The 12173-nt window shown below is 41.6% G+C and overlaps 1 protein-coding gene across 1 annotated transcript in view; it reads left to right on the top strand.

The window, feature by feature from the left end:
* Nucleotides 1–9214, top strand: part of PDHX (pyruvate dehydrogenase complex component X) — a 108008-nt gene extending 98794 nt beyond the window's left edge. Inside the window, exons 10-11 of the mRNA XM_065403860.1 lie at nt 6716–6780; nt 8950–9214. Coding sequence (XP_065259932.1) covers nt 6716–6780; nt 8950–9214 — 330 coding nt within the window. The remainder of the gene's footprint in view (nt 1–6715; nt 6781–8949) is intronic.
* The last annotated feature ends 2959 nt before the right edge of the window (nt 9215–12173 follow it).

Below are 12173 nucleotides of genomic sequence, written 5' to 3'. Positions count from 1 at the left end.
TGTCAGATTTGTGTCCATTTATTCTTTTGTGTAGAGACTGTCCGGTTTGGCCAATGTACATGGCAGAGGGGCATTGCTGGCACATGATGGCATATATCACATTGGTAGATGTGCAGGTGAACGAGTCCCTGATGGTGTGGCTGATGTGGTTAGGTCCTATGATGGTGTCCCTTGAATAGATATGTGGACAGAGTTGGCACTGGGGTTTGTTGCAGGGTTTGGTTCCTGGGTTGGTGTTTTTGTTGTGGTGTGTAGTTGCTGGTGAGTATTTGCTTCAGGTTGGGGGGCTGTCTGTAAGTGAGGACTGGCCTGTCCCCCAGGCTCTGTGAGAGTGAGGGATCGTCCTTCAGGATAGGTTGTAGATCCTTGATGATGCGCTGGAGAGGTTTTAGTTGGGGGCTGTAGGTGACGGCTAGTGGCATTCTGTTATTTTCTTTGTTGGGCCTGTCTTATAGTAGGTGACTTCTGGGTATCCTTCTGGCTCTGTCAATTTGTTTCTTCACTTCACCAGGTGGGTATTGTAGTTTTAAGAACGCTTGATAGAGATCCTGTAGGTGTTTGTCTCTGTCTGAGGGATCGGAGCAAATGCGGTTGTATCTTAGAGCTTGGCTGTAGACAATGGATCGTGTGATGTGGTCTGGATGAAAGCTGGAGGCATGTAGGTAAGAATAGCGGTCAGTAGGTTTTCGGTCTAGGGTGGTGTTTATGTAACCATCGCTTATTAGCACTGTAGTGTCCAGGAAGTGGACCTCTTGTGTGGACTGGTCCAGGCTGAGGTTGATGGTGGGGTGGAAATTGTTGAAATCCTGGTGGAATTCCTCAAGGGCCTCTTTCCCATGGGTCCAGATTATGAAGATGTCATCAGTGTAGCGCAAGTAGAGTAGGAGCGTAAGGGGACGAGAGCTGAGGAAGCGATGTTCTAAGTCAGCCATAAAAATGTTGGCATATTGTGGGTCCATGTGGGTACCCATAGCAGTCCCGCTGACTTGAAGGCATAAATTGTCTCCAAATCTGAAATAGTTGTGGGCGAGGACAAAGTCCAGCTACCAGGTTTGCCGTGATGGTATCGGGGATGCTATTCCTGATGGCTTGTAGTCCATCTTTGTGTGGAATGTTCGTGTAGAGAGCTTCTACATCCATAGTGGCTGGGATGGTGTTTTCTGGAAGATCACCAAAGGATTGTAGTTTCCTTAGGAAGTCAGTGGTGTCTTAAAGATAGCTGGGAGTGCTGGTAGCGTAGGGCCTGAGAAGAGAGTCTACATAGCCAGATAATCCTGCTATCAGGGTGCCAATGCCTGAGATGATGGGGCATCCAGGATTCCCAGGTTTATGGATTTTGGGTAGCATTCACAAAAGACTTTCCTGCCCCTCATTCATGTGTAGTGCAACATGCAATCCCTTACTGAGAGTTCTTGTAAACTTGTTTTATAAATAGTGTTTTCCTATTTGGTATTGTTATGGTAGTTTATTTCTAAATTTCATTTTGTGAGCAATTTAATGGCTTAACTGTTATCACTTCTCAGAGAGAAATTCTGTCTCAGAAGTACTTTCCAAAAAAACAGAAATACTTAATAATCCAAGAGGACTGGCTGGTGCAAAGAACTAATGACAAAATATGTGTTTATCCTTTAGGTCACTGGTTGAAATCTAGCTGGTCACTCGTGGCTAAACAAGACAGTTGGGTAGCATGTGTGAAATGAGTTGATGATTCTCAGAGAGACATGGTGAGTGAAGTAACATCTTTTATTGGTCCAACTTCTGTTGGTGAAAGAGACAAACTTTTGAGCTACTCAGAGCTCTTCTTCAGGTCTAGGAAGAGAAGAAGAGTTCTGTGTAGCTTGAAAGCTTCTCTCTTTTAGCCACAAGTTGGACCAATAAAAGGTTACCTCACCCACCTTGTCTGTCTAATATCCTGGGACCAACATGGCTACAACACTGCAAATTAATGAGTTGGATTCATTTTCTAGTGGGCAGGTGACTCCATCACCAAAAAGAAATCACCATATCTGGCCCTAATTGGCCAGATTTATAAGAATTTTTAGAATTTAGAGACTGTTTGACCAATTAAACATGTTAGACCAACCAGTCCATCTCTATATGGCTAATGTAATATTATTTCCTACAGTTTGTCTTAGTGCGTTGTCCAGTATAATTCCAAATTCCAAGCCATGGGGCTTGCACCACTTCCTTAGAGACTATTTCACAGGCAAATAGATCTTGCTATCAGGAAGTTTTTCCTGATATATAGGCTATATTTTCCTTTTCTAAATTTAATATCATTATCCCTTATTCTGATATCCCTGTGTACTATAATAAATAATTCTTCCCCATCTTTAGTGTTTACACATACCAAATTTTTATAGACTGTTAAGTTTCTATTCCTCATCCTCCCCAGTTATCACAAGCCAATTGTAGACATGTTTAGCTCTTTTAATCTTCCCTCATAAATGAATCCTTCCAGCCCTCTCAGCATTTTGTTACTTTTCCTCAAACTTCCCTCTAATTTGTCTTATCTTTATGATGAACTGAACTTGGTATTCCTGGAGTGGTCACACCAACCTCTCCTGGAGTGGGACTATTATCTGCCAGCTCCATGATTTGATGCCTTCATCCATGTAGCTTGGAATTATATTTGGCCTTTTTGCAGCCGTTTCTCATTGCAATCTCATTTTAGATCTGTTGGTCACTCTTACCCTGAAGTCTTTCAGTAGTGCTGCTGCCACGATTTCTTCCTCCCATTGAGCAACTGCATTTGACATTGTTTTTCTGCACATGTATTAGTTTGCTTTATCCTAAATCAAATATTGTGTTGTTTTCTACTCACATTTCTGATATTTCAAGTTCCTTTTGCATTATTTCTCTGTCATCACTGTTGTTTGCCACTACGTCCAATTTAGTACCCTGTATGAATTTCATTAAATAAGACCAGTCCATAAACTGATCCAGAAATGCCCCCTTAGAAACCTCCCCCAACTCTATACGTTGCTGGTTATAATTGCCCATTGCTCATGGCCAGTATTCAGTCCACTCGGCAAAGATTTTGTCTGAGCAATTTTAAAATTCAGTGCAAAATTCTGTACAAAAATCCACATAGATTACATCCATATACTCCCCTCATCCACAAATCTATCCAAAAAAACCCAATCACGCTTGTTTGGCAAGTTTTCTTCTTTATGGAAGAGATTTTCAAAGGCATAAGGGCAGTTAGTTACTATGGCAGTTAGGTGCATAATTCCCATTTGTGCCATTGAAAATCTCCCGCATATCTCCTTATAGTCTCTTTCTTGACCTCCCACTAGAAAGTCTGAAGATTGGATGGTCATAGAGACTGAATCACCCTCTTACCTCTGTGGCTAGCTAATTCAACAATGTCAAGGTCAGAGTTATGGTACAATGGCAGCAGAGCATGAGGAAATTTGAACAGCCCCTGTACCTGTTCTGTGCATAGTGAACTTTATATATAGCACTTTCCCACATAAATAGCTAAGACCTTTATAAAAATGGGTGCTATCATTCCCATTTCAGCACTAAGGAGCATTATTACTCTTCATTACTCATATGCCACAAGCATCCACAATATGCTAGGCATTGTCAACAGACACACAAAGATTCAATTCTTGCACTCAGAGAGTGGTGATCTGACATATAAAGATTTAGGGAAAAGGATACAATCAAAATATACACCATTATTTATTTATATACATATTTATATAAAATATGGAATATCAGCTATTCCTTATTTCCCTTCAATCTGTCCTTTTTTGTTTATTACAGTTTGTAACATACAAAGTCCGTTACCTTGGACACCTTTTCACAAAATGGAGATAATTCAGTTAAAATTCAGAAGCTAATCCTCCACAAAACTCCACTCCGACACAAAAAGCTTTGTATCATTATCACTTATTGGTGGATTTGTTCTCTGAGGACTTTTATAGAAACCTGGTGTCCTGAGGAGTGATTTGAAGGTGTTATGGATCATTTAAGGAAAGGGAGGTGAAGTGCCTTGCCCAAGGCCTCTCAGCAGAGAGGAAGAGAACTCAGGCCTCTGCCCTAAACATTAGATCATCCTGCCTTACCTAGGATGGTCTTCAAGTGACTTTATTTAGATTTTATGTTTTTTAACAAGAAAAGCCTTTCAGCTTATTTCTCATGACTTTTGCAGGTAAGTAAATGTCTGGACCTTTTTCTTACAAATAAATCCCACATATATTGTTATCAGAACACTTTTATAAAGGGAGCAATGTAGTTTGAATGTTTTTTTTTTTCCCCATCAATTTAACTAAACCTAAATATTACTTCATATCTGATGAAACCGTGGGAAACCCATCATTTGTTTTGTTGCCTACAGCAAGGAAAATGTATACAGACTGCATTCCCTCCACTCATATTCTTGAGATCTTAGTGCAGGTCTGAGCCCATCTCTCTCTGATTTTTCAGAAAAAAGCAACTGTTTCCAAAATTACAATCAGAGGGCGATGGGCTCAGACCTGCGCTAGGATTTTGAGAATATGGATGAAGGCACTGCAGTCTGTATACATTTTTCCTTTCTGAAGGTGACAAAGCAAATTAATGTATATAAAGATACAACTTATTAAAACAATTAAGATAAAGAATAAAAGCAATACTTAGAGGAGGGTGATAGAGGTGGGGAGGGAAGGAAGTTGGTAGAGAAGAGGTGTTGGGAGCATGCATTGAATAGGATCATTCAGATACTTCCAGGACAGCATCCCACATCGCTGAAAGTTTTTTCCTGGGTATTTCTGTTACCATATTCAATTCTTCCCATGGTGACCAAGCTTACAATGTGTATGCTCCAGTCTTCAGTTGTTGGTCGCTGTTTGGCTTTTCACTTTTTGTAGTGCTAGTCTTTTAATAATTATTAGTACTCTGCTAAGGCAAAGTTTTTCAGACTTATTTAGCTTCCAATGAACATCCATTAGGTTTAAAATTACTTGTTTAGTTTGCAACACAGTTTTGATAGGAACTAATTAATTCTGCAATTAAGTTCTGCCCAAAACATATGGACATAGGAGCATTCCCAAAACATATGGGTTAAGTTAGCAGCTGCTGAACCACAGAGCCAACATTTTTCTGACTTAATCCCGCTATGACTCAGCTCCCCATCTATAAAAAGTGGATAATATCCCCCACCTCATCTCCCAGGGGTGTTGAGGATGGATTAATGTTTGCAAAGCGCTCAGATACTATTGTGATGAACGCCATAGACAAGCCCATTTGAAAACTAATAATTCCGCCTTTAGAGTACGGTTTGGATAGTGTGCAGCAAATAAGGCTAGGGGCAACACGCTGAATAATGAGGAGAAAACAAAATATTGAATAGCTGCTCATTCAAGTGAGCCCTCTCCATCCAGTATACTGAATGAAATAGGGCTATGGGGAAAACATAGTATGTGATCATGTAATTAAAGACTGTATAGCAGGGGTCGGCAACGTTCGGCACGCGGCTCACCAGGGTAAGCACCCTGGCGGGCCGGGCCAGTTTTATTTACCTGCTGACGCGGCAGGTTTGGCCGATCGCGGCCCCCACTGGCTGCGGTTCGCCGTCCCGGGCCAATGGGGGTGGCGAGAAGCGGCGCGGGCGAGCGATGTGCTGGCCGCGGCTTCTCGCCGCCCCCATTGGCCCGGGACGGCGAACCACGGCCAGTGGGGGCCGTGATCGGCCGAACCTGCCGCGTCAGCAGGTAAATAAAACTGGCCCGGCCCGCCAGGGTGCTTACCCTGGCGAGCCGCGTGCCAAACGTTGCCGACCCCGCTGTATAGTAATGTGTATGCAGAAGGGGGCTAAATTAAGGCATTTTCTAACTTTTGAGTGCTTGACATTGCAATGTTAATATTCTTTTAGTGTATTTTTTGTGTGTACTTCCCTAGCTTTTTAAGAAAGCAAACTAGAAAAAAACCCAACAAATTTAATTATCTGGCCTCATATTGACACACACGGTTCATCAGCAGGTTTCGATCTCTCACACAGACCTCTGCTACTGAACTAACAGAGTAACTGGTAGAAGTAGTAGGTGGACCAGCCCTACAGGGGGATGGGACACTTTGCCAGTGGGTTTCCCAGATATTTGCTTACAGCAGAAGAATGGTGAGACTCTGGAATCGTGGGTTCCATTCCAGGCTCTGGAGGAGGGTGTGCTCTAGTGGGTACAGACTCTTCTGCCTGTTTTGCCTACACTTGATCCCTTCTGCTCTATCCTCTCCAATCGGCCCCTGTTCCAGGCCTGTCTTATCCACATCCCTGGGTCCTCATCCCAGTTCTACTTTCCTTGCCTATCCAGCCCCAATCTCTCCTCAGGATTCTCATCCAAGTCTCATTCTCTTTGTCTGTCCAGTCCTAGTCTCCACATCCAGGCTCTCTGTCAGAGTCTCAATCTTTCTTTTGAATGTTAGCTAGTGCCAGTTACCCCCTTCCAGCTCCTCATCCAATCTCTTTGGCTACCAGTCCTAGTCTTCTTCCCCACGCACCTCATCCAAAATGTCTCACCCCTCACATCTTACACAACTGCAGCAACTAATTGTTTTCAATGTCGTATTTAAATGGCAAAACTATCTGCCTCAAATATTTGTGTAGACCAAAAAGCATATAGGGAATTTTACTAATGTTGTGCGATACTCAGTGTGTGCTGTCTTACTCAGATACAAGGTGATGAAATAACTTGGTCTGGGATTTTATTTTCTATCTTCACTTTCTTAGGCTCTCGCAAAGAAAGCAAGAGATGGAAAACTGTTACCTGAAGAATACCAAGGAGGATCTTTTAGGTAATTTTTTTAACCAATTTAATAGATACAATGTGAGCTTTGAATATCTGAGAGACAGTCGTAGTTCTGATGTGCATTAACACATCATTTTATAAAATCGACCAATGTATCTGTGAAAGCAAATTAAGTGATTTTGAAAAGAGATGCAGCAATTTACACTGGCAAATTAGAGAGGATAATCTAGGCCTGAGATTCCTATATCAAAAGAAGAACCCTCACAATTTTCAGACAGGTTCAACTTGATACAGCCAAGTCTGTTGAGAGTCGAAAATAGGGAGAAAAAGGGGTTTGGCTTTTATTTTGCATGTATTTCCATCTGCAGGAGATTGTTTATTATATTTAGTAGTTAGGAAAACATAGAGTCTAATATTTACTTTATAATGTAAAAAAATAAAAATACCTTTCTATTGTAAAGACACTCTCGCCTCATTTAACCCAGCCTTGCAGAAAAAGGTCTCCAGCCAAACAAAAGCTGCTCCATAGCTGGGAAATAACCCTCCTTAGTCCACTCTGATCTTTGAGATGTAAACTTCAAAACTTAAATGGGACAATTTACATGTATTTAACAGTCCCCCCCCCCCTTTTTTAATGTACGAGAAGAAGTGAAATAGTTTGTGCTAAATAAAATGTTAATATTTAAATGCAAGGCAATACAGAAGTTAAGTTTCTAACAAATTTTATATTGGCTTCTTTGAACATATGCTGATTCAGTTTTTTGTGGTTCAACGTGTATCTTAATTTATTACATTTATGAGAAACAGAACACTGTTAAACAGAGAGCGGCTAACGTTGCTGTGGAAACCTGAACTTCATGACTTTTTTAAGTGATTAAGTGTGATATATATTTTTTAACTGTGCAGAATTATGGTATTAACACAAATCTGTGCATTTACAATGCATAATTGGTGACTATAAAAATGTCCTGGGATACACTAGTAATAAAGCTCTTTTACAGAGAGAGATTTGTTAGTATGGGTAGTGTAATTGGACTACACCAGCCTTGAGCACAGAACTATTTATTTTGCATGGTGTTTTCAGGCTGAAGCAGTTGTCAAAAGAAAATATCTCCTAGATGATCATAAGCATTTCGGCAGAAAAAGCTAATGGGAATCCAGCAGTGCAGGGATGGATGTCCTCATTAACAGAAATGGCTTTAGCGAGGGGAGAAGAAAAAACCACCACCACACAGGTTTCAAAAGAAGGATGATAAATTGAAAAATAAATGGAGGTATTGGGCTAGATCCTTCCTGTAGCTAGTCATAAAGGGGTAACTCCATCCTGGGGTGGTATAGAGTCACCATAATGGCTTGTATGCCACCTCCAGTGAGTGACATAGGGGCATGCCCTTGGGAAACAGAGTAGGGCTGGGGATTACCTGTGTCCCAGTGATACCCAACTGCTGTACTGGTACATTGGTGTTATCAGTAACCTTTGTAAATTGAAGCACCCCTCAGTTACATCTGGGGGCCAATCTGGCACACAACTGGCCCAGGATCAGGTGAGGTGCAAAGGTGGCTTAAAGCTTGCACACTCCTCAGCAGTTGTGTGTACTCATCATCTGAAGACAAGGTTTAGGACCTATAGATTCTATATATGGGCATTGAGGCACAATAGCTAGTCCCCCTCCTCCCTGCCCTCTGCCTCTTTCATCTTTGCTCTCTTTTCGTTATCATACTTTTGTGAAATATTAGACTGTAGGTATTTTGTGAATCATTAGAACTGAGCTATGGTACAGGAGCTGAATTCAAATACTAGATATAGTTTTGCATCATATCTTTTATGCACTTCCCTGCATCAGGCAATAACTTACCTTAGATAGGATTCATTCATCGGAGACAGTAGGCAGAGATTTGACTGCTGCCATCCCATTGGGTTTATTCCAGGGTGAGGGTCTCTATACATTGAAATCAGACTCCCATTGTTAGAGGCTGCAGTTGTGATGTGCTGAATGGGCCTTTTCAAAGATGCCTGGAACTACGCCTCCTGTTCAGCCCATACTGCTCATTTTTTGGGCAGCGCTAATCTGCCTGGAGGAAGATGAGGCTGCCGCTGCAAATTCCCTTAGTAGTGACTTTTCCACAGCTGGGTGTATCTTGGTTGTGTGACAATGCAGTGATAGCTTCTTATAACATGTAAAATATGTACATAAACTTTTCCCCCTTCCTTTAGCATTTCCAATCTGGGCATGTTTGGCATCAGTGGCTTCATTGCCGTCATAAACCCTCCTCAAGCCTGCATCCTAGCTGTGGGACGAGCTCGACCCGAACTCAAGATTGTGGAAGATGAAGAAGGGAACGAGAAACTTCTGCAGCATCAGCTTATGACAGTGACACTGTCAAGCGACAGTCGGATGGTGGATGACAAACTGGCTTCAGTGTTTCTGGAGACCTTGAAAGCAAACCTAGAGAATCCGATACGACTTGCCTTATGTTAAACTGATCAGGGATTGGCTCCTGCTTTGGCAAAATACGGAACAAGGTTACAAACTGTTCCCCTCTCCTCCCCCCACAGCCCCAGAGAAATAACGAATACTAAGCATGAGGGGGACAATTAAAATATTTAATTTATTTGAATTAACTTGAAAGACTCTTCAGATCCGGCTTTGTGACCATTTCCAGCACTCAAGTTTTATACTGTAAAACTGAAACACTTTAAAGAAATATTAAAATAGAGTTAATGCATTAAAGTTCTTTCACTGCTTAATAGCAACTGCACCAAATTTAAACATATACGTTACTGTTTAATTAGAGAGAGAAGTTTAGAAAACCTTGGGAAATTTGAGTGAGAAACATGAAATGAAAAAGGGAATGAGACAATGCTTTGTTTAAGGACTAAACAACTAGCTTTCACAGTGAGGAAAGCAAACGGCATGACTGAGCAAGATGGCCCTATAAATCCCAATCATCATTAAGAGAATCAAACCAGCTATCGGTTCAAGCAATATATTTTAGCTATTTAATATGTGAAGAGGGTTCCAGCTAAAATCTTCTGTTAGAGTTGGGTGATATATAGGGTGACCAGATAAGTAGTATAAAATATCGGGACGGGGGCGGAGCAAAAAAAAAGGGGGGGGCGGAGCAAAAAAAAAGAGTTTTAAAGGGGCCTGGGGCATTAGCAGGCCCCGGCCCCACGCGCTGCCCTCCCAGCGGAGCCTCCAGCCCCCCGGCCCACCACGGGCATATGCGGGGCACGGTGGGTCCGGGCGGGGGCAGCACGGAGCGGGCAGGAGCCGGGTGGGCGGCAGGGGCCGAATCCCCGCTGCTGCCAGGGAGCCCCGCGCCTCTCCCTCCCGCTCGCGGCTGTGGCTCCTTCCCGGCGGGACGCGCCTCCCGCTGCCCCGGCCACATGTGGCGCGCGTCCCCCGCGCCTAGTCTCCCTCCCGCCGGGAAGGAGCAGCTGGACGCGCGCCACATGTGCAAGCCTGGGAGGGAGGAGGAATGCTGCGTGGTTGGGGAAGAGGCGAGGCCAGGGCGGGGATTTGGGGAGGGAGCCAATGGGGGAAGGAGGGGGCGGAGCCGGGGCGGGGGGGCGCGAGCGCCAGAGCGGAGGGCAAAATTTCTTTTTTGTCCAGTGTCCCGACCAAACATTGGTCGGGACGCGGGACAAAGAAGCAAATATCGGGACGTCTGGTCACCCTAGTGATATAAATTGTGAGAGCTCTGAGATTTTTGACAAGGATTTTGCTAGGGGTTCTACTTGACACTAGATAAGTTACTTTGGTTGGTGACACATGACCCTATGTAAGTTACCTTGGTTTGGTTCATGTCACAAACTCAACCATTCTTGACCTTCTACTTTACTATGAGATTTTCCAGATGAATATAACAGAGGGTGGAAAAATTCTAGTGCACAAAAACCAAATTACATAATGGATGTAAATGGAAAAACTCAAATAAAATAAAATATTAAATAGCCTATTAGCATCTAAAGCTGGATTTGAAAATGCACTTAGCATTAGATTAATTAAAAACACATTTAAAGTGTGTGTGGGTATGCACTTCAGCATTTTAAGATCTCTACTTAATGTAGTGTCCCACAAAGGAGACAAATAAATTTAATAAATGTGTCAGTAGGAGTTTTGTCATTTACTTCAATAGAACCGGGATTTCACCCCAGATATTTTTATCATTACAAACTTTAAATCTGCAATAAATTGTGAAAGTGATACTTTACTTTTTAGCCCAATACATTATTACAATAGTCATGAGTTCCATTAAATAATTTAAATGTTGCCCTGTATCAAAATCTAATTGGTGTGTCCTTGTTTGACTATCGCAAATTGCAATAGTGCTTTTGCAATTGTTCCATGGTATGTTATCTGATGGGTAACTGAAAATTGAAGTATGTTTTGCAGACTGAATATCTTGATGATCTTTCTATCCCACAATGGTACCAACTTCTTCATCAGACCTGAGTGGCAAAGGTCAGATTTTGCATACTGAACATTTGCTCAATAAATGGAAGGAATGAATGAATGTATCATTACAAAGTGCATATCATAAGTAGATGGATACTGAATTGTAATTCAGTTTGAGTAGCCTTTTATTTGGAATCCCTATTATGATAGTTTATTGTATATATCATATGGAAACAATGGGAATTTCCAATGAAATAATTCCAATGAGGGGATCTGATGACAACATAAGCTACTAGTGCCCCATTCAAGTCCTGGAGTCTGTCACCATTAGAGCCACCATATTTCGTTGTATGTAATTCACTGCACCAATTTGTTCTTTAAGATCCAAACTTCTTAAGTATTTATTTACTCACTAAGTTGTTGCAATACTTACAATAGTAAGTGTATATCTAAAACTTATGTCAATGTTCAGGTTGGAGTTTTCATGAAACTAGTTTGCTTCTTTAACTGATGTGTGTGAATGATATGACATGAGAAATTCATAAGCTATCAATCTGACACTGTATTTCTGATTACTTACATAGGGTTTACTATGCTATTATTCATATACCCTTTTTGTATTGGCAGATTTTGTTATTGATAATTGAGATTTTCAAACTCGTATGCTTTTTAGGTTCTTAATTTTTAGACACCTAGACATATATGGTCTGATTTTTTTCAGAGGTGTTGAGCAGCCCCAAGTCCCATTGAAGACAAAACATCTACATATATATATATATATATATAATATATATATTGGTAATAATGAAATTGAATAGGTTCTAATGTGTTTGGATAGCTAAATCTAGTCTGCCTAGTAAAATTCCCCTTATGATTTTAAATCTGGTATCTATTCTTCATTTCCTGTCCTAAAGGGAAAGTGGGGTCCATGTGTACTCGTCAACAGTTATATGTTCCACCCTACAGGAGGCCACAGTTCAGTGGTGGGCAAAGTGATTCCTACTTAAGATTTATGCAGTCAGCATATTTTGCAAAT

The sequence above is a fragment of the Emys orbicularis genome, chromosome 4 (genome assembly GCF_028017835.1).
Source record: "Emys orbicularis isolate rEmyOrb1 chromosome 4, rEmyOrb1.hap1, whole genome shotgun sequence".
In the NCBI taxonomy this organism is placed as follows: domain Eukaryota; kingdom Metazoa; phylum Chordata; order Testudines; family Emydidae; genus Emys; species Emys orbicularis.
The sequence above is the reverse complement of the archived record's forward strand: the minus strand, read 5'-3'. Positions and strand labels throughout refer to the sequence as shown.